The following is a 21,561-nucleotide window of genomic DNA, read 5'->3' as shown; positions in this document are numbered from 1 at the left end:
GAGGATTGCTGATGTGGTAGACTCTGATGGGGACTGGATTTGGCCTATGTTTGAGACCTTCTTGAGCCTTGACTCTCTCCTCAGAATCAGGGGAGTTAAGATTAGTAACCTGGAGGAGGACAAGGATAGGCATTGCTGGGCCCTGACAAGCAATGATGCTTACTCTTGCAAGTCTGCCTTTGAAGCCTTTACTCTTGACAGATCCGACCCTCTTTCGGACATTTGGAAATCCATTTGGGCTCTGAAAATCCCTTACCGAATGAGGAGCTTCTTGTGGCTTGGGGTCAAGGACAGGTTGCTGACTAATTCGGATAGGCATAGACGTCATTTGACGGCTTCAGGTGCTTGCAGTAGATGCAGAGGCCAAGTTGAATCTTTATGCCACGCCCTTAGGGACTGTCCTAAGAGTAAGGAGGTTTGGCAGAAAGTTCTTCCGCACCACACCCTCCCTGCCTTCTTTGCCTCTCCTGAGAAGGACTGGTTCTCCAATGGGGTTAAAGGTAGGTTACTAGCTAGCATGGAACAGGGAGACATTTTATTTGCTATTATTTGCCATCACCTTTGGAAGTGGAGGAACAAGGAGATCTTTGGTGAGAAGACTGTTTTTATTCAGAACTTACCCGAGTTCTTCTCTAAAAAGCTCATTACCCTTACGGGAAGCTTCAAAGGGGAACCCCTTGCCAATTCTTCCCAGAATAAAGAGGTTCACCTTGTTGGTTGGTGTAGGCCGAAGGATGGGTTGGTGAAGTTGAACACGAATGGCTCCTGCCTCAACAATGATAAGATTTCGGCTGGAGGCGTGCTCAGGGACGCGGGCGGTGCCTGGTTGTCTGGATTCACCCATAACCTGGGTTTGGGCTCATCATTTTCAGCGGAGCTTTGGGGTATTCTTTCTGGAGTCAAGCTTGCCAGGAATCTGGGTATTAAAAGACTTGTTGTGGAGTCTGATAATAAGGAGGATATTAGTATGATCTCTAATAATCATGCTATTTGTCTTAGTAGCCAGAACCTTATAAAAGCAATAAGAAGGCTTGGCTCCTCCTTTGAGTCCTTAGAGTTCAGCCACAGCTACAGAGAACAAAATCGAATTGCGGATCGTTTGGCGGCGGCTGGGCACGAGGGGATGTTAGGTGTTACCACCCTTTCCGATCCTCCTATCTATCTTTCTTCTCTCCTGTTAGAGGACAGAGTTGGGGTTAGCTTTCCTAGGCTGATCCCATGTTAGATTTTGTTTCGTTGTTTGTTTGTTTTTTCTTTCCTGTTTCTACAAAAAAAAAAGAATAATAAATCTCGACTATCATATTTTTATCCTTATCCCAACTATTTATCCTTATCTCTATCCCAATTTTTATCCTTATCACAATCCAATACCAAAAGCTCCGTAAATTGCCTCCATAACCACGGTTGTAAATGTGGTGGGAGTAGACCTGTCCATGGGCCGGGCTGGGCCAGTCGGGTTTTTAAGTAAAAATGCTCAGCCCAAGTCCAGCCCACAATTAATTTAGGCGGGCTCGGGCTTAAAAATCAAATCCCGAGCCCAACCCATATAAGCCTACCTAAATATATATATATATAATTGTTAATTATAAAAAAATAAATATTATACCAAGCCCGTGTTATTTTTATTAATCCCAAGCCCGCCCAAAAAATAGACGGGCTTTGGCGGGCCTGGGCCGGGCTGGGCCGATGAACAATTTTTATTGTCCAAGCCCGGTCCAAGGGACACGGGCCTGAGCGGGCCGGGCGGGTACCCGGGTCCGTGGACAGGTCTAGGTGGGAGTGGAGATGGGAACTGCTTTCCTCCATCTTTGTCCGCGCTAGATGAGGAATCTCCATTCCCTTTCTCCGTCTATGAGTTATTCATATCCCGTAGATTCGGATCACCAATAATTTATCAAATATATAAATAAATAAAAATTATCTAAATATAAAAATGCATATGAATATGTTATTTTAAGGACATTCATGGAGATAGAGTGGAGTGGAGATGAGAATTGAGATCTATGTGGGGCGGGATACAGGTTCCCATCCCCATCCCTGTCTCTCGGGAATTTTTCCCCTCATTCCCACTCACGGAAATAATAAATAGGGATTCTCATTCTTTATTAGAACGAATTCATCCAATGGTGGAAAAAACAAAGTAAAGCTTACTTTGTAAAAAAACAAAGTAAGCATAGCCTAACCCTTTGTAGTAAATTAAGTACTGTATTAAATTCACAATAGAGAAAAGGAAAAAGAGAAAAAGAAAAAGAAGAAAGTATTTTTTTTTGAGTAAATTCCAAAAAAACCCCATGTGGTTTCACCTATTTCCGAAAAAACCCCTATGGTTTGTTATTACAAAAAAAGGACTGTGTTATATGTCGTTACCCGAAAACGAAAAATGGCTTAACACCGTTAAAAAGCTGACGTGGTATAGGGGTAAAATTGGAAAAACGATTTTTTTTTCTCTCTCTCCTCCTTCTTTTTCTCCTTCTTCTTCTTCTTCTTCCTTCTTCTTCTTTTTTTTTTTTTTCTTTTTAAGTTTCGATTCCAGAGAAGAAGAAGAAGAAGAAGAAGAGAGATAGAGAAAAAAAATAAAAAAAAATCGTTATTCCAATTTTACCATGTGTCACGTCAGTTTTTTAACGGTGATTTTATGTTTTTCGGGGTAACGGCGTATAACACAGTCTTTTTTTTTTGTAATAACAAAACACAGGGGTTTTTTCGAAAATAGGTGAAACCACATGTATTTTTTTGAAATTTACCTTTTTTTTTTTTTTTTTGCGTGTATTTTAGTTTCAGGCCCAAAATGAAAAAGGAGGAAAAAGTTTGTAAATGAAAGCCGAATGACAGATATAGCCTTTTGACTTGTTTTATTTGCAATGCTTGTCCTTTAATAATATCTCCCCTCTCCCATTTCCCTCCATTTCGAGCACTCAAGACTAGAGCTGTTTGGCGCCATCTTCAAAAGATTTTTTTTTCCAGGTAAGCTTCAAATCATTCAGCTCTATGCTTCTTAGACAATTTTTTTTATAAAGGAATCCGGAATCCAACTTTATGTGATCGAATCTAACATATATTGCTGGTTAATGCTACGGCGATTCCAATTTCTATATGTATATTCATTTAACTTCATATATTCTTTGAAATTTGTCCATAAATCCATAGAGAATAATATTACCCGACTTGAATGGTAAATCTTTTAGGCTTCATTGCGGTAGGAGTTGATTCAAAATGAAGCTGGACGAGATAGAAGGTTTTTTTTTTTTTTTTTTTTTTTTTTTTTTTTTTTAAGGTTTAGAATCCAGGACAAGCAGTTGTTTTTTTCAAATTTCAAATTGCAGATGGCTAAAAATTATTGACATCCACATCATGATCAGTTCATCGTGACTAAATTTACTCCTTTTAGTCTACAATTTACAGAACTAGTATGTGTGTGACTGGTGATAGATTATTGTTAGTAAATAATTCGGCTCAATGCATCTGGACTAGTGCCTTTTTTAATTAGATTCTAGAAGTCAAAGAGTGAGGTTCTGAAAATTGTGTCTTTCCTTTTTGGTTCAACCTTTATTAATCTACTGCTTTTTTATGGACTTGTACAAGAGTTTTTAGTCTCTGATTTAAGTTAAAAAGTTCTGCAATAATAACAGATTTGGTTTGGTGGGTTTGAATATATTTCATTAGCTCATTTCAGAATGGTCGTGTGCTGACGATAGTGGAATCGAGGTAGAAAGGCTTGCAGTAATTTAGGGACTGCAGCTCAATATGATTCCACATCATTGAAATATGTCTGTTTCCGCTACTTTGTTGCATTTGAAAGTAGTAACGTAGCCAATTATCTGCTTTCGTCCTCTTGCTGCAGCTATTTCTGTCTCAGTGTGCACAAGGGATTTACCTTTTGTTTGTTTAAGAGAAGTGATAACAAACTCAGAAGAGAGAGATGAAGTTCAAGGCATTTCTTACTGAGAATGGTGTTAGTCTCTTGGAAAGGAGGTTCCTACCTGCTTTAGACAAGATGGGGAAAGTGTGCCACCTTTATCTTACCAGGGACCATGCTATTTTCCTTCACAACCTTCTGAATGGAGATGGAGTTCAATCCATTGCTCAGTTTCAAAAAGAGGCTCTATTTGATGATTATCGCATTTCCAGTCAGAATGACGACTGCATTGCCTTTTCGATAGACATTTCTCTTCTCCACCGTGCTGTCCGAAGCAGTGTCAGTATTTGCAGTGAATTTGGTGGTGGTGGACCTACTGCAAACCGCCTCCAGATTAAATTGGTGAAGAAGCTACCTCCAAACTGCACTCAACCAATGGCTTTTCTTACCTTCGAGACCAAAGGGTATAAATCTGCAGTTATTCAAGATGTACCCATATCAAAACCTCTGTCTAGAGCTCAAGTTCAGGAGCTTCAAGCTGCTCTAGAAACGGCCCAAGATCTGCCTCAGACTCTAGTCCAAGTTCCTGACTTGAATCAGTTGCAGAACTATGTGGACAGGATGAAGCATGTTGGTGATTTGTTGAATGTCTCTATAAGCAAGTGTGGGGATCTTCACGTGCAAGTTTCAACTACATTGATCACACTTGGTGCTGAATTCCGTAAATTATTGGTTATTGGCGAAAAATCCCAAGCTCCACTTGAGGATCAAAATCTAAGTGCTCAGACCAGGGCACAGAGGGCAGTTCTAAGGGGAGATGCTCAGAATGTGCAAGTAAGTGTAAGGCACTTTTCCAAGAGTCTTCAATTTCATCTGACCAAACCGGACTGTGCTTTCTATGGGATTGTTCCTCAGGGTGCTTGCTTGACAGTGATATTCCAGTTCTTTATTCCTGGAACCCGTCAAATGGATAAATCCATCAGTCTACATTGCAGACTTCCCGTGATCGACCCAGGATCCAACTGAAGGTTGGTGAACCAGTTATGGATATCTTGCTTTGCAGTATGATATTCCAGTTTTAGATTTTTTTTTGTGATTGATTGGTTTGAGGCTTTAGATTATATTAGAACTACATAGCGGTTTCTTACTTTCTAATTACAAAACAAAGCTAACATTTATTTGGGGCCAATGGAAAACTAGATCGTCTACAATATAATTATATAATGTTCATATCGTCGTTGAGAAAAGAAATTAATTTAACAAGCAATTTCTTTAATGGTCCATGCATAAAATAATGGCATAGGCAAATTACATGATTTTCCCCCCCACAAGTTTGCATAAAGTGCTTGTTTGCTAAACTGAGTCTTGCCTAATCAATTTGTGGCATGACGCTTCTGTATGTTTAAGGTGCTATGTGGTTCTGCAATTTAGAAATATCATTTGCGGGACTTGATGACAATAAATTTTTTGTTAGCGGATGATACAATGCTAACTAACATTTGCAGTTACCATAGGGTTTCCCACATAACAAAACCAAGAAAATAGTCTATAGCTGCTATAACTCTGGATGATGTTCTGATACAGATAATTTAGGATAAAATACAGCCTCCTCGACCATGGATCACTTGTCACTTGCAAAATCTCACTAGAGTGCAAAAAGTTGAAAATTTTATTGACCCATCCTGCTGCCTAGTTTTCATTATCAGATTCTCTAAAGAATGACTAGATTAATCCGTTTACAATCTGCTTTACTTAAACATCACCAGTAGTCTTTACATGAGCATGAACCATCCCTGAAATGATGGAAACGAGTTCGGTCCCTTACAATCACTTCTCTATCATACACCTTCGATACCAACTTAGCCATACGGTGACAATCTACACACATTCTGAGGTTCTTAACAACTCTGATCGTGGCTCTAGGTCCTGAACTGATGAGCCCAAATGCAATAGCCAACTTCTCACTATGCTGGTAAACTGCACTCTCTTTATCTTCTTCGGCAATATCAAGAAACACCTCAGACGTATCAGGCTTATACCCTGAAACTTTCAAGTCATTTGTCATTTCATCCAGCTTCAAATATATGTCTTTAGTTTGAGGATGAGATTGGTCCCCAGCAACAAATTCATGGACTACGCCGTTCATTTCTATCAAACTGCAACCAGGTATCTTCTTGATTCCTCTTTCCAACATTGCGTTTCTTAACTGTCGCAGTTTATCCCATTTATTGCAAGCAGCGTAAATATTGCATAGAATAACATATACTGCTCCGTTAGCTGGCTCTATCTCAAGCATTTGTTTAGCTGCCATTTCAGCCATTTCTGCATTTTTATGAATTCTACATGCACCAAGAAGAGCTCCCCAGACTATTGAATTTGGTCTTGTAGGCATATTCTTTATCACTTCATAAGCTTCCGTTAGATGCCCAGATCGGCCAAGAAGATCAACCATGCATCCATAATGAGTCACATTCGGCTCTATCCCGTGTTGGGTGGTCATGGTAGAAAAAAACTTTCTTCCTTCATCTACCATGCCAGTGTGAGTACAAGCACAAAGAACACCTATGTAAGTTATTTCATCTGGAGTTACTGAAGCTTTCAGCATCTTATCAAACATGTCCAGAGCTTCTTCACCATATCCATTAATGGCAAGACCACCAATCATGGCAGTCCATGCAAATTTGTCCTGCTGAGGCATATCATTAAATATACTTCGAGCTTTTTCAACGTTGCCACATTTGAAGTACATGTCTATCAAGGCATTCTTCACAAAGGCATCATTCTTGACCTTGTTTTTGTCAATGTAAGTCTTTACCCATTCTCCTAGCTCTAGTGCCCCAAGTTGCGCACAAGCTGTGAGTATGCTGACCATTGTGAACTCATCTGGTTTCACATTCGACGTTTGCATCTCGCGGAAGAGAATCAGGGCCTCTTTGAAGCAATTAGCTTTGAGGTATCCATCTATCATGGCAGTCCATGAGACATAGTCTCTTTCAGGCATCTCATCAAAATACTTTCTAGCTATATCAAGTTGTCCAATATTCACAAACCCAGAAACAATAGCAGTCCAAGAAATTACATCCTTGTTCTTTATATTCTCGAAAATCCCAAGTGCAGAACTCATTTGACCACAGGCAGCATACATATCAATTAAAGCATTCTCCACTATCAAGTTAGACTCAGTGACATGATCACAAACATACCTGTGAACTTGCTGGCCGCATTCTAAATCCTTCAACTTAGAACAAGCTGATAATACGGATACAAGAGTAACTGAAGAAGGTAAAACTCGTTTCTTCACCATCTCGTAAAAGAGCTTCTTAGTCTCATCATATTGCTTCAATCTGTTGTAACCAGAAATGATGGTGTTCCAAGTGACCACGTCTGTCTTACAACTCATATCAAATATCCCTCGAGCCATATCTATTAAACCAGACAAAGCATACATGTTTATGAGTGCATTTTGGACATATAAATTGGAAGCTAATCCATATTTGATCGCATGACAATGCAACTCCTTGCCGCATTCTAATGCAATATCTCGCTTGAAACCCTTCATCAAGAATGGGTAGGTGTAGCAATCAGGCAAAAAATCTCTGTTCAGCATCTCTAGATACATGGAAACACCTAGTTTAGAACAATTAATCCGGGAATAGCCTTTGAACATAGTATTCCAATGGAACATTGTTGGTTGAGTAATTGCATCAAACAGGTGGCGTGCATATTCCATATCACCAAATTCCTGGGTGCAGCAGGAGGCAAGGATCTTGCTTTGCAAAAGAGGATTGCAAAGGGTGCCGGTTTTGATTGTTAGAGAGTGTATTTGCTTGAGTTGGTCCATGGATTTGCAGTTGTGGAAGAGGGACAAAGGTGGGTTTTCTAGGATGGGTGGAGATAAGTGAGGGGCAGAAATAGATGCCATGGATATCATTTTCTTATGAGGTGAAGAATGGAAATTTATCAAGTGAATGTGGGTTTTGTGGAGAAATGAAATTGGCATAAAACGATAATTTGGTGAGGAATGTTAATTGCCATGGACGGTTTAGCGCTATCAGTTGCTACACAAAAAAAGGCAATGCCAGGTCTGAGGTTGGTTGGCTTTCCAACTTACTCAAAATTTACAGTCGTAATAGATTTTGTTATTGTTTTAGTCAAACTAAACAATATTGTAAATAGGTTTTGAAAAACAAAATTGGTACGAATTAGAAGAAAAAGTAAGAAAATGAATAATGCCATTAGAAAAAAGAAGATCGATTAGAAAAAGAAGATCAATTATATCTACGGGTAAGTTCAAATAAAATTCATAGATTTACGTTGTTTACGTTTTGACTATGTGCTATTTGTGGTATTTTTGGAGCAAAAGTAACACGTGGTTGACACCATTAGTAATTTTGGGTTGACTTTGCAAAATTATAATGTTAACGATTTCAAAATGAAATTTTTATGAATTTAAAATTTTCATGAATTTGTGGTGAAGCTCTTTACCCAGTGGTTGAGAGCTTACCTATGCCTTGGGAGGTCATGGGTTCGAATCACATCCGTCTCTGGTGGGGATTTTTCTTTCTTTTTTAATGTAAGCGCATCGTGCGTAAATTTTTATAAAAATTTTTTTTCATGAATTTAATGATAGTTTAAGCAACTAATTTTTTAGGTTTGAAGTCCTTTATGTGTTGTTTGGTAAGGAGAAAAAAAGTTAATGTTAAGAGGGAAAGCTATATGATTTTGGAAAATAAAAATTGTAGTTCCATAATAAATATGATACTAAACAATTTTAAATTTTGATTTTATTTTTCATTTTGAGATCGTTATCGGCCAAATTTAGCAAAGTCAAACCAAAATTGCTAATGGTGCTAACCATAAAGTTATTTTTTCTCTAAAAAATACCACAGTATGAGATCGTCAAAACGTGAAACAATAGTTGTTTTTTTTTTTAATTTATCCCTTATATTTATAACATAATTATGATTTATTTATTTTTTATTTTTCGTGTCATGGTGGCAAAATCTTAGATGAAGGAATTATACAAGTATAAATAACTTTTTATAGGACAGATTAGTGTTGAGTTGTTGCAACTGAAAAACGGAACCATAATCTTATATCACCGGTCACATAACTTTTATGGAAGAATTGCGATGATTCCACAAACCAAGTGTATGCTTGAGAGAGAGATCGGGATGACTAGAGTTAGAACGAGAGTGGTTATGACTATCCCCCAGTTAAGTTAAGGAAAAAATACAAAAATAAACCATGTGGTTTAAGACCATTTTCAAACATAAACTATGTGGTTTAAAAGTTGACAAACAGGTACATTGTGGTTGATTCCGTTAACAAACACATTCCAAACTGACTAACAGTGGGAAACTGTAAAAAATAAAAATCCCTATTATTATTATTATTAAAAACCCCTATTATTATCTAATTACTACAATCAAAACTCAAAATAAGAAATGAAAATCAAATATATCATCTTCTCTATATCTCTCCAATCTTTTCTTTTTCTTCTTCTTTCTCTCTCTTCTCTCTCTCCTCTTTCTTAATTTCTCTCTCATCACCACCACCACCACTCCCCACAAATGTCGTCAGAATCCTCCTAAATGCCAAAAAATTCATCATCTTCATCTACGAGCACGACTTCTTTGGTCAGAATCAATGGTCCCACTGTCCCACTACTGGGTAGTGTTTGGTTAGATGTTGAAATTGGAGACTCCGGACCTAAGTGGTGAAACAATGTGGAGTTCCTTGTGGTAGACACCACCCTTCATATAATGCCATCATTGGGCAACCACTTCTATCTAGTGTTGGGGTTTAGTGTCCTATAGACAATTGTTGTAGGATATAAATCAGTTGTAAATAAATCATTATCATTTGTGTTATAACATATAGTATGTTTAACTATATAAAGACATTAATCTTTTATCAGAACTAATTAAGTTAAATAAAAGAAATCACAAGTTTATTTAAATGATCATAGAGTGTTCATACAAGCATGAAGCGAGACTAAACTTTATAATAATAAACTTAAAACAACCCAAAGGCAAGTAATATGTTTATGGGATTAACATAGTGTTATTAAGACTTGCATGTAATAGTGTCTTATGTTGTGAATATAGAGTTGACCTCACAAGCTTTAGATATGGAGATATCTAGACAATTAAATGGATCCGGTGAAGGAGTTCATTAGGATTGAGGACCCGACTTGAGATAACAGGATGCATGAATTTATCTAATGTCACCTGTTTCATCACAAATGGTATTAGTACGTATAAGTAATCCTCAAACTCAAATAAACATTAATTAGTGATTATGGATTATGGAGTGTGGTGCTTTGACTCTGTCCGAACACGATCCACTACAGAGGGCACGGACGGATCTACAGTGGGGCAATGGGGGCACTTGCCCCCACTGAGATCTAGAAATATATAAAACTATATATACATTATTTCTCATTTTTGGAGTTTGCCCCAGACTCCATTGTTAACAGCAAAAAGCAATTTAAGCTTTTTTGAAATTTTATCGCGATTAGATCTGTTTTTTTTCCTCCTACGATGTGGTTCCATTATTTCATAACTCCAGGAGCTTAATGGTGGGATCCAATTAAACTGCTCTTCTTGGGTTGCATCCAATTAAACTGTCTTGTTATATAAAGGATGAATAGTGCAGCGTTTTGAAATAATGAATCTATTAGAAGTTTTAATAATAGAAAATTTTGTTTTATTTTATTATTTGCTAAATAATTTCCAATAAAAATTTCTACGGAATTTATGTTCTAACTGAACCAATATTTTTATCGCAAGGATAAAAATTGTGATGTGATAGAAAAATTACTAATAATTTTAAAGTTTTCCTAAAAACAAAATTAATCCATATTAAAATTATGATTCGAAAATACGACACGAAATTGACATTAATCTAATTAGATTAACGAGAGGTTGACATGAAAGTTTTTATGATGGGGTTAAGGTTTAATCATTTTGATATTAATCCAAAATTGACACGATATGAACACAACACAAACCCAATAATTTCAACCTCTAATATTTGTTGTTATTGATTTTTTGTATATATCTTTTTTATTGTGATAAGATTCAAATTTAACCATAATGTTTCTTGTGAAATGCATATTTAGCCATAACATATGAAATTGTGTAAATTTAACTCTAACGTTATCAAGTAAGATTAATTTTATCCCGCGTTACCGAAAATATCTTAGACATTTTGACCAAAAAAAAATTGTGATTAACTTATCTGTATTAGTTTTTAGCATTTTAATAGAATTTTTGTAATTTTGTTAGTAAAACATTAAATATCTTAGACATAATTGATATTTGAAAGGTCTGAAGTAACAGTTAAATACTAGTCAAACAAGTTTTTTCTAATTTCGTTAGTAAGCATATTGTTTGAAAAGTGAGGGTTAAATTTGCATCATTCATACGCTAAGGTTAAATACGTACTTCTCTTACAACGTTAGAGTTAAATTTGCATCATTTCATACATTAAGGTTAAATTTGCATTTCCCTTAAAACGTTAGGGTTAAATTTGATCTTTATCCTTTTTTTTATTTTACATTGGACATATAGTTTGCCCCCACTGTCTACAAATCCTGGATTCGTCCCTGACAGAGGGGACTCTGGGGTGTGTGAGGGCAGGCGTTGGACACCACATAAAGTAATTACATGATAGTTAATGTTAAATTGAGCATTCATCACTCTTGAGAGATAAGAGATATATTTATGGCTTTTTGTGGAAGAATTAATTGAAACCCTTGCAAGCTGATAGGGTTAAGAGAAGAAATAGAGATTTCACTTAACCTATATATTCAGAGTTAATTCTAACTGGACAAGTAAAACAGACGTCTCATTATATGTAATTGGACATATTTCATAGTTACAAATTCGTCTAAGGATATGACTGATGGATGATCGAATTATACTGGAGCTGGCAAAAAGGGGGAGAAAAACTCAGAGAAAACTCACACAAAAGCAAACCTCCTAACCAAACCTAAGAGCCCTACAATTAGAGTCAATATCAAGAAATAGGCTTAGGTCATTAGGTCTGTCTACTTATATAAGTTGTTAAGCTTTATTTATCATAACTCTGTTGTACTATCTTTTTTTAATACAATGGATGTTAAATGTTAAAAAAATTTATGTTTCGGACTCCAAACTTTTACCACCTACTAAACGTTCAACTTAATGATCCTAACTCTGAACTACTTGAACAACTTGCGTGTTTAAATACTATCGGTTCTGAAATATTTAACGTGGTCATGCTTTGACAAAACTTAGAATTTTCGGAAAATATTTAAACATTAACTTACATCAAGCTCTGTTCCTATCTTCTGATATTCATTATGCTTCCGATGTAATGTTTGTCTCTGATACTCATTTAAGCTCTGAATAATTTTTTTACTGTTGGACGTTTTAACCTCTCTGGGTGTTTCTATCTTAGCAAGAATTCAATAGCTCAACTCTTATGGGGGAGTATCCAGAAGCAAGACTAAGTTCACCAATTTTGGGGAAGTAAGTAAAATCTATTTCGTCTCTGAATATTTTTGTCATCTTCAAAAAAAAGGGAGATTGTAGAAATATAATTTCTAAGAGTTTTTTTTATTATGAACAAAATAATTAAATAAGGAAATTAGATCCCCAAAAATATTTAATGTAAGAATTAAATTGAGTTTCATTTATGCTAATAAGTTAGTTTAAATGACAATTTCTACATAAGCATTAAATTGAACTAAAGGCATTAAAGCCTTAGAAGAACAAAGGTCCAAAGCCTTACTTCTTGTGTGGATACAGAAGCCCACAACACAGAAGCACATAAGCAAGAACAAACAAGGAACGAGTTGATATGTAGTCACACCGTGTTGTTCCTAAAATGGAAAAAGGACAAACTACAGAATCCTTATCCCCCAACGACTCTCTTTTGTTACTAGAAATAGAAAGAGTGCATACTGCAAGTCTGCCATACCAGAAGACAGAAAAACGCGCGGCTCAAAAGATAGAAGCTTATGCATTATCAATGGTAACCTTTAGACTGTTGGCACGGAAGTCAGAAGCTGATGATGACAGAAATAAATTAATAAGGAAATTAGATCCCAAAAAAATATTCAAATCAAAGAATTAAATTAAGTTTGATTGAAGCTAACATGTTTGTTTAGTGATTATATACTTAAGCTTTAAATCAAACAAAATGCAAAAGGCCTTATAAAAGGCAAAGGCCCGAAGGCTGATTTATAGAACCAACAAGAGACGAAGATAGCTGGCGTTTACTATGTTGTTGAAACACCTTTCCACATGATTTTGATTTGATAAAATTATTTAACAAGAATTAAATCTCCATGATAAAAATATTCTAACACATTAAATTTAAATGCTTTGATTTATTTGTACTAATGTGTGTGTTCAATGTTGAGTTATTTAATTTATAAAGACATTAAGTTGTAAAGCCCAAAGGCCAACAAGAGAAAGTCAAGTCCAAGTCAACGGATGAAAGCCACATGACCCAAGCAGATCAAAACGCAGCTCAAGCTGAACAAAACGCAAGCCCAGCAAGGAGAAGGATCGAGAAGCCTTCGACCAAAAGCTTCAAGATGAAGCTGCTGAGTTGTGCGACAAGGAAGTCAGGTCAGCGGATGACCTGAACAAACTTGGAGACAAAGTATTTCTACTTTGGGTAAAGTTCAGAAGACGCAGGAAGCTGTCTGGAAGACTTTGCCAAAAATGTGGAAACATTCTGTCCAGCCTGATGAAAAGCTGATGAGCACTGCCGAAGACAGAAGATACAAGAATTTGATTGGCCGAGGATGCTGAGCACGTACTGAGTGAAAGCGACAGGAAGCCGTTTCCCTCCAACGGTTATTTCAAAATTCGAAATTACCGATGCATCAAGTGTCACTATAAATAGGCCACTCAAACGCTTCATTCGATGCAGATCTTCAATCAAGTCGAAACGCTGACCAAATTGATATTCGAAGTTCTGTTAAGAAAAGCAAAGCAAATCTTACACCAACTCCAAGTCTGTGTAAAAGTCTAGAGTGATCTTATTCATCTAAGGTGTTCTTAGCAATTGTTGTTTAGAACAAAAACACTTATCATTTCTAGAAGTATTGAAAGGAGAAGCTGAGTACTCAGTCATAGTACTCAGCGGTAGAAATAGGATTGAGTAGAGGAATAGAGGAAGGTACTCTTGTATACTCAGTTGCTATTGTAAAAGGTTTGTCTGAACCAGGATACGTCTGCTGAGTAATATCTTTCTAACCCTTATCTCCTTAACATATTGCTTGCTATAATACTGCCTAGTTAAAGTACTAAAACGAACATAAGCTGAGTTGAGTGAACTGTGAAGCTGAGTTCATGAATAGACTCAAGTGCTATCTCCTGACTCAAGGACAGATTCAGACTTAGTCATCTGTTGACTAAGCTTGTATCTAAAACTTACTCAGTATCATTGTGCTAAAAGACTTTGAAAAAGTCTAAGTTCAAATTAACAGTCAGCTTAACGTAAAAAATTTTAAATAGTTCCTAACCCCCCCTTGGAACTAATATTGTCACGTTACACGGGACCAACAAGTGGTATCAGAGCTTAACAGCTCATTGAACAAGATATAACTATCTTGAGCTGATCCCCACAATGGCTGAGAACAGCACTCGTTTCCTCCCAGGAAATCAGACAACTCAGATTCTTCATGAGGGACTGTCCATTACTAGGCCTCCTTTGTTCTTCGGGTCTAATTACACCTTTTGGAAGAACAGAATGACCGACTTCATTCAGGCAACAAATATGAGTGCATGGCTTTCTATAGTCCAAGGCCCATTTGTGCCTGTTGAAACTGTTGACGGACAAACGTCTGTCAAAGCTGAGGCTAAGTGGTCAGAGGATGACCTCAAGAAACTACAAAATCATGTCGCTGCTATAAACATGCTTCACTGTGTGTTAGATGCTACAGAGTATAATAAAATCTCAGGTTGCGAGTCAGCACAGGAGATTTGGAAGAAGCTGGAGGTCACCTATGAAGGAACTAGCAAGGTCAAGGAATCCAAGGTGAACCAACACATGAGGCTGTATGAGCTGTTCGAAATGAATGATGGTGAAGGAATTTCTGACATGAACTCAAGGTTCACCAACATTATCAACGAACTCAAGAGGCTCGGCAAGAACTTCACTGAGGAAGAGCAAGTGAAGAAAATACTGAGGAGTCTTCCCCAAAGCTGGCAAGCAAAGAAGACAGCCGTTGAGGAAGACCAAGACTTGACCACCTACAAGTACGATGAGCTTATTAGATCTCTGCTGACCCATGGGATCTCAATAAAGAACTTTGAGGTGAAGGAAAAGGCTGAGGACAAGAAGCAAAAGTCTCTTGCCATGAAAGCTGACTCAACTGATGGTGACTCATCAGACGATGAAGAAATGGACATGTTCACTAGAAAGATGAAGAAGCTGTTTCGTAAGAATGATAAATACAGTAGGAAGCCGACATCACATGCTTTGAATGTCATCAAACTGGCCATATCAAGTCAAGCTGTCCTACCCTGAAGAAGGACAAAAAGAGCAGTAGAAAGGCAATGGTGGCCACCTGGAGCGATAACGATGAATCAACTTCATCAGGAGATGAGGCCATTGAGTCAGCAAACATTTGCTTCATGGCTGACGAGTTCGCTGACCCCTGCCCATCTGAGCAAGCTGATCCCTCATGTACGCCTGACAATGAGGAACAATCAATTGAGGTGATGACTCTACCCATGCTCAGAAATGAAATGATTAATGCCCTGAGTGATCTCTACACACTTGTTAAAAAATGTAACAAGAAAGTGCGAGCACTCAGCAGGCGATGTGATGAGATTGAGGAGGTCAAACTCAGTGACCTTCGTCATCTTCTCCAGGAAAATACCAGACAAGATGAAAATCTAAAAATCATGCATAGGTATGTCATTGAGGTCCAATCAGATTCTAAGAAACTGAGGAAGGACATCACATCTATTCAGAACTAGCTCAAGGTTCCGAATAAGAAAATTTCCATCAGTAGGCTGAGTACTCAGGTACTAGTCAGCGGAAATGGACTCCCCAGCGAAACGTCCAATGTGACTTTTGTGGGAAAAAGGACACACCATAAAGGTGTGTTGGCATGCTCAGCACAATGGTGCTGACCCGCCAATAATGCATCCCCAAAGGAAGGTCCATTGTGACTTCTGTGGGAAGATTGGCCACACTACCAAAGTGTGCCGTCATAAAATTAAGTATGATGTATCACATGCTGAGCCTAACAAATGAGGACCCAAAAAGACTTGGGTACCTAAAGATAACTAGTTATATTACAGGTAGGCTTGAGGTATGCTGAGAAGTCAAAGTTGTGGTACATTGACAGCGCATGCTCGAGGCATATGACGGGTGATGAAACTCAGTTCATCACACTTGAGCTTAAACGAGGAGGAAGTGTAAGTTTTGGAGACAACAAAAAGGGTAAGATAGTACAGTTAAACCTCGATAAATGAATATTCGATAAAGTAATAACCTCGATTATATAATAAATTCTTCCGGTCCCGACTTGGGCCAATGGACTAAAGTAATAACCTCGCTAAATGCATTAAGTAATAAAAAATATTTAAATCCTTAAGGGCCCAATGAAAATATAAAGTAATAATTATTAAATTAAATACAATATATATATATATATATATATATATATATATATATATATATATATATATATATATATATATATATATATATATATACCGAAACCTTTTAATCAATCAACTAGAAGTTATTTTTTCTGAAAAAATGCATCTATAATTGATTTTTTTTCTTTCCACCTAAACCAAAATGAACACCATTCTTAACTTTTTGTAGTGCAAACACAACTTCTGGTATATTTGCTCATGTTGTAATAAGTAGTTGTTTAATGTGACCATTGCTTGAAATGCCTCTTTTGACAATACATTTGTGACAACACAACTATCATGTGGCCCTGTATCATTTCCATCATCATTGTTCATTATTGACTGGATAATTTTTTCGTCTGTAAGCGATTCCATAACTGCATCATTCTCGCTAGGATAGTTCAAAAGATGTTCGACATCCATCACATTTCTATAGCATAAATTAGAAATGACATCACTTAATCCTTGCATATCTTCATCTAATTGACTAACTTCTGGTTCATGAACATTAGCATATTCTGAACGAATCTTGCAATTATTTGATTGATTTGTAATTATGCTAATGTGATCATTACAAATCAATCAAATAATATATTTCCTAAACAAGATAATTACATATCTAATGAATAATTTATTAATTTATCGATAAATGAATAATTTATTCATTTATCGATAAATAAATAATCTCGCTTAATGAATATTTTTTTCCGGTCCCAAGGATATGCATTTATAGAGGTTTTACTGTAGGTTCAGGAACCGTTGGTGGTAATCCTACTATTGAGTGAGTCTCCCTAGTCAGAGGACTTGAATATAACCTATTAAGCGTAGTTCAGCTGTGTGACAGCGGTAGAAAGGTTATATTCGATGCCACTGGATGTAAAATACTCGAGGGGAAAACAAATGAGTTGATTTTAACTGCCCCTCATGTTGACAATGTCTTCATGCTAAATCTTGAAAAGAAGTTTTCAAAAACTATATGCTTAGTTTCAAAGGAAGAAAATTTCTGGCTATGGCACAGGAGACTTGGTCATGTAAGCATGGACCTCCTGACCAAATTAGCAAGAAAAGAATTAGTTGAGGGATTGCCCGAACTTAAGTTCGAAAAGGATCAATTGTGCAATGCTTGTCAGCAAGGAAAACAAACCAAGAAATCTTTTCAAAGTAAAAATATGGTCTCAACCAAGCACCCACTAGAGTTGCTACACTTGGATCTCTTCGGACCAGTCCAGCCGCTGAGCTTGGGTGGTAGGAGATTTTCCTTGGTCATTGTAGATGACTTTTCAAGGTACACTTGGGTCATCCTGCTGAGTAGTAAGGATGAAACTTTTGAGACGTTTTCAACATTGGTTAGAAAACTTGAAATTGATAAAGACCTAAAATTAGCTCACATCCGAAGTGATAATGGTGGAGAATTCAAAAACTAATAGTTTGTTGAATTCTGTGAAGCCAGCGACATTGACCATAAATTCTCTGCTCCTAGAACTCCTCAACAGAATGGGGTAGTTGAGAGGAAGAACAGAACCTTGGTTGAAATAGCCAGGACAATGCTGAGTGAGAATAGGCTTCCAAAGTACTTTTGGGGAGAAGCTGTCAACACAGCTTGCTACATACTCAATAGGGCTATAGTTAGACCCATATTGAAGACGACTCCATATGAACTTTGGAAAGGATGAAAACCCAACATTGGATACTTTCATGCCTTCGGTTGTAAATGTTTTATCTTCACTAAAGACAACCTTGCCAAGTTTGATTCAAAAGCTGATGAAGCTATCTTTTTAGGCTACTCAACAAACAGCAAAGCATATAGAGTTTTCAATAAACGAACTCAGGTCTTAGAAGAGTCAATTAGCTCACATCCGAAGTGATAATGGTGGAGAATTCAAAAACTAACAGTTTGTTGAATTCTGTGAAGCCAGCGACATTGACCATAACTTCTCTGCTCCTAGAACTCCTCAACAGAATGGGGTAGTTGAGAAGAAGAACAGAACCTTGGTTGAAATAGCCAGGATAATGCTGAGTGAGAATAGGCTTCCAAAGTACTTTTGGGGAGAAGCTGTCAACACAGCTTGCTACATACTCAATAGGGCTATAGTCAGACCCATATTGAAGAAGACTCCCTATGAACTTTGGAAAGGACGAAAACCCAACATTGGATACTTTTGTGCCTTCGGTTGTAAATGTTTTATCTTAAACACTAAAGACAACCTTGCAAAGTTTGATTCAAAAGCTTATGAAGCTATCTTTTTAGGCTACTCAACAAACAGCAAAGCATATAGAGTTTTCAATAAACGAACTCAGGTCTTAGAAAAGTCAGTACATATTGAGTTCGATAAAACTAACCCTGCAGGGAAGGTCAATCAACCAACTGAGGATGATCCATACTTAGCATCTGCTGACCAAAGTGCAGCCGCTGAGTTACCACTTCAAGGGCTGACTAAAGGTAAAAGCGAAACTCAAATTGTTTTCACTGACCAATCTATACCTACAGAGATTGTTGAAAGACAACCAGCTCAAGACATTACACTACCAAAAGAAATCAGAATCCCAAGAGGACACTCTGAAAGCGCCATTCTCGATGCTGCTGAGAATACCTTGATGATAAGAAATCAACTCATGAGATGCTTGAGCAATGTAGCATTCGTCTCAGTTCTGGAACCAAAGAACTTTTCAGCAGCTGAGAATGACGAGTTCTGGATGGGTGCAATGCAAGAGGAACTTGATCAGTTCAAGAGGAATGAAGTTTGGGACTTAGTGCCAAATCCAAGAAGCCAGAAGACCATAGGAACAAGATGGATGTTCCGGAACAAGCTAGATGAACAAGGGAATGTAGTCAGAAACAAAGCAAGACTTGTAGCTCAGGGCTACAGTCAGCAGGAAGGTATCGACTACGGTGAGACCTTTGCCCCAGTGGTAAGGCTTGAAGCAATCAGAATATTATGTGCATATGCCAGTTTTATGAATTTCAAATTGTTTCAAATGGATGTCAATAGTGCATTTCTTAATGGAGTTATAAATGAGGAGGTCTATGTTAATCAGCCTCCAGGGTTTGAGGATCCTAAGTTCCCAAACCATGTTTATAAGCTAAAAAAGGCTCTGTATGGTCTCAAGCAAGCACCGCATGCTTGGTATGAGAGGCTGACCAGTTTCCTGCTGACTAGAAATTATGTCAGAGGAAAAGCCGATACAACCTTATTTATTAAAAGAAAGGGTAAGGATACCCTGCTGGTACAAATATATGTTGATGACATTATTTTTGGTGCTACTAATGAGTCAATGTGCAAAGAATTTAGTAAGCAGATGCAGACTGAGTTTGAAATGTCAATAATGGGAGAACTCAACTTCTTCCTTGGACTTCAAATCAAACAAGGTAAAAATGGCATCTTCATTGGTCAGACTAAGTATGCAAAGGAGATATTGAAGAAATATGAAATGAATAATTGTAAGTCAATATCAACTCTAATGGGCACTGACACTGTCCTCTGTGCTGACGAAAATGGTAAGTCAGTGGATAGAAAATTATATCTAGGTATGATTGGCTCTCTACTTTATCTAACAGCCAGCAGGCCAGACATTCAGTTCTCTGTATGCTACTGTGCAAGATATCAATCTAACCCTAAGGAGTCTCATTACATAGCTGTAAAAAGAATCCTTAGATATTTGCAAGGCTCAGTGAATGCAGGTTTATGGTATCCCAACGCTCATGATTTTACACTTCTCGGATACACTGGCGCTGACTACGGACGAGACAAGCTTGAGCGGAAAAGCACTTCAGGAGGATGTCATTTCCTTGGTAGCTGTCTTGTGTCTTGGTTCAGTAAGAAGTAGTCATCAGTCCTTGTCAACCACTGAAGTTGAGTACATAGCTGCTGGAAGCTGTGTTGCCCAAGTACTTTGGATCAAGCAGCAGCTGGAGGATTATGGTGTTCAAACTAAAGTAATTGAAGTCAAATGTGACAACAAAAGCGCCATTGACCTATCAAAGAACCCAATCCAGCACAGCAGGATGAAGCATGTCAACATCAGACATCACTTCATTAGAGATCATGTACTCAAAGGTGAGATAAAGCTGACGTACGTCCCAACGGATGAGCATCTTGCTGATATCTTCATGAAATCGCTGGCTCGTGAGCAGTTTTGCACACTAAGAGAAGCCATTAGTATGTTTAATCCTCTTCAATAAAATTCCAAGTACTATTCATGCTGAGTGATTATTACATGCTGAGTTGCTATGCATGCTGAGTGCTTTTACTATGCAAATTTATGAATTTGACTTATATACTCAGCACTTGAACTGCTGAGTACCTACGTTGCTGAGTAAAGCAACTTGCACAATTTGGGTTTGCACGCGTATTTAAGTAGACTCTAGGATGATGTAAGCGTCATCATTAGTAAAACCATGCGCCGTTTCTCGCAATTAATGTTAGTAATAACTGATCATCGATGGTTCAAATTCCCATTGTTTCCCTGACCTATCAAATCAACACTTACCGACTATAAATAGTGAAATATTTCTCACTATTCACCTTCTACGCTTGATTTTCGCACTCTATCTCTCTCTCTCTCTCAAATCCCAAAACCCTCTGCATTTCTTAAGAACTCTCAAGAACACCATGTCTGGTGATTCTCAAAATCTCTCTGATGATCAATACGAGGACAACCGATCAGATATGAACCTAGCTTCTCCACCTGAAAGACAGTATGAGACCACTTCAGATGAAGAAACTCCACATACTCATGGTTAGCACAACCAACCCATGGATGAATTCAGCATCCTTAGTGTGGACCCTAAGACTGAACACTCAACTGCTTCAAAGAAGAAAAAGAAACAGAAGAAGAACACGGAACATAAGGAAAGAACCTTCTCTTCTGCATTCACAGACGTTGAGGACCTTGATGTCATCCCCTCACGTTGGTTCTCCAAGAGCTTCATTGAAGCTGAGAAACCCTACTGCGAATGGATTTCTCAGAATGGATGGACGAAACTCTTCTCCCTCAACGGCCTGACCTACCCAAGGCTAGTAACTGAGTTCTACTCTAACTTGCTGA

At 37.5% G+C, this 21,561-nt stretch overlaps 2 protein-coding genes across 4 annotated transcripts; one reads left to right on the top strand and one right to left on the bottom strand.

Moving 5' to 3' along the window:
* The first annotated feature begins 2,875 nt into the window (after nucleotides 1–2,875).
* LOC136223257 (uncharacterized) lies at nucleotides 2,876–5,237 on the top strand. Of its 3 annotated transcripts, none has more exons than XM_066011163.1 (2): nucleotides 2,876–2,964; nucleotides 3,842–5,237. In XM_066011163.1, exon 2 carries the CDS (start codon nucleotides 3,920–3,922, stop codon nucleotides 4,880–4,882), a length of 963 nt encoding a protein of 320 aa, XP_065867235.1. In that variant the 5' UTR covers nucleotides 2,876–2,964; nucleotides 3,842–3,919; the 3' UTR covers nucleotides 4,883–5,237. The 3 variants fall into 3 exon arrangements, with proteins under 3 accessions (XP_065867235.1, XP_065867236.1, XP_065867237.1); XM_066011164.1 differs by having other exon boundaries at nucleotides 2,926–2,964; nucleotides 3,674–5,237; XM_066011165.1 differs by lacking the exon at nucleotides 2,876–2,964 and adding an exon at nucleotides 2,991–3,235.
* Nucleotides 5,238–5,405: 168 nt separating this feature from the next.
* Nucleotides 5,406–7,993, bottom strand: LOC136223256 (putative pentatricopeptide repeat-containing protein At3g15930). Its single transcript, XM_066011161.1, has one exon. It carries the CDS (start codon nucleotides 7,854–7,856, stop codon nucleotides 5,616–5,618), a length of 2,241 nt encoding a protein of 746 aa, XP_065867233.1. The 5' UTR covers nucleotides 7,857–7,993; the 3' UTR covers nucleotides 5,406–5,615.
* Nucleotides 7,994–21,561: the final 13,568 nt, after the last annotated feature.

This window comes from Euphorbia lathyris, chromosome 3, assembly GCF_963576675.1.
Source record: "Euphorbia lathyris chromosome 3, ddEupLath1.1, whole genome shotgun sequence".
Taxonomy (NCBI): Eukaryota; Viridiplantae; Streptophyta; class Magnoliopsida; order Malpighiales; family Euphorbiaceae; genus Euphorbia; species Euphorbia lathyris.
The sequence above is the reverse complement of the archived record's forward strand: the minus strand, read 5'-3'. Positions and strand labels throughout refer to the sequence as shown.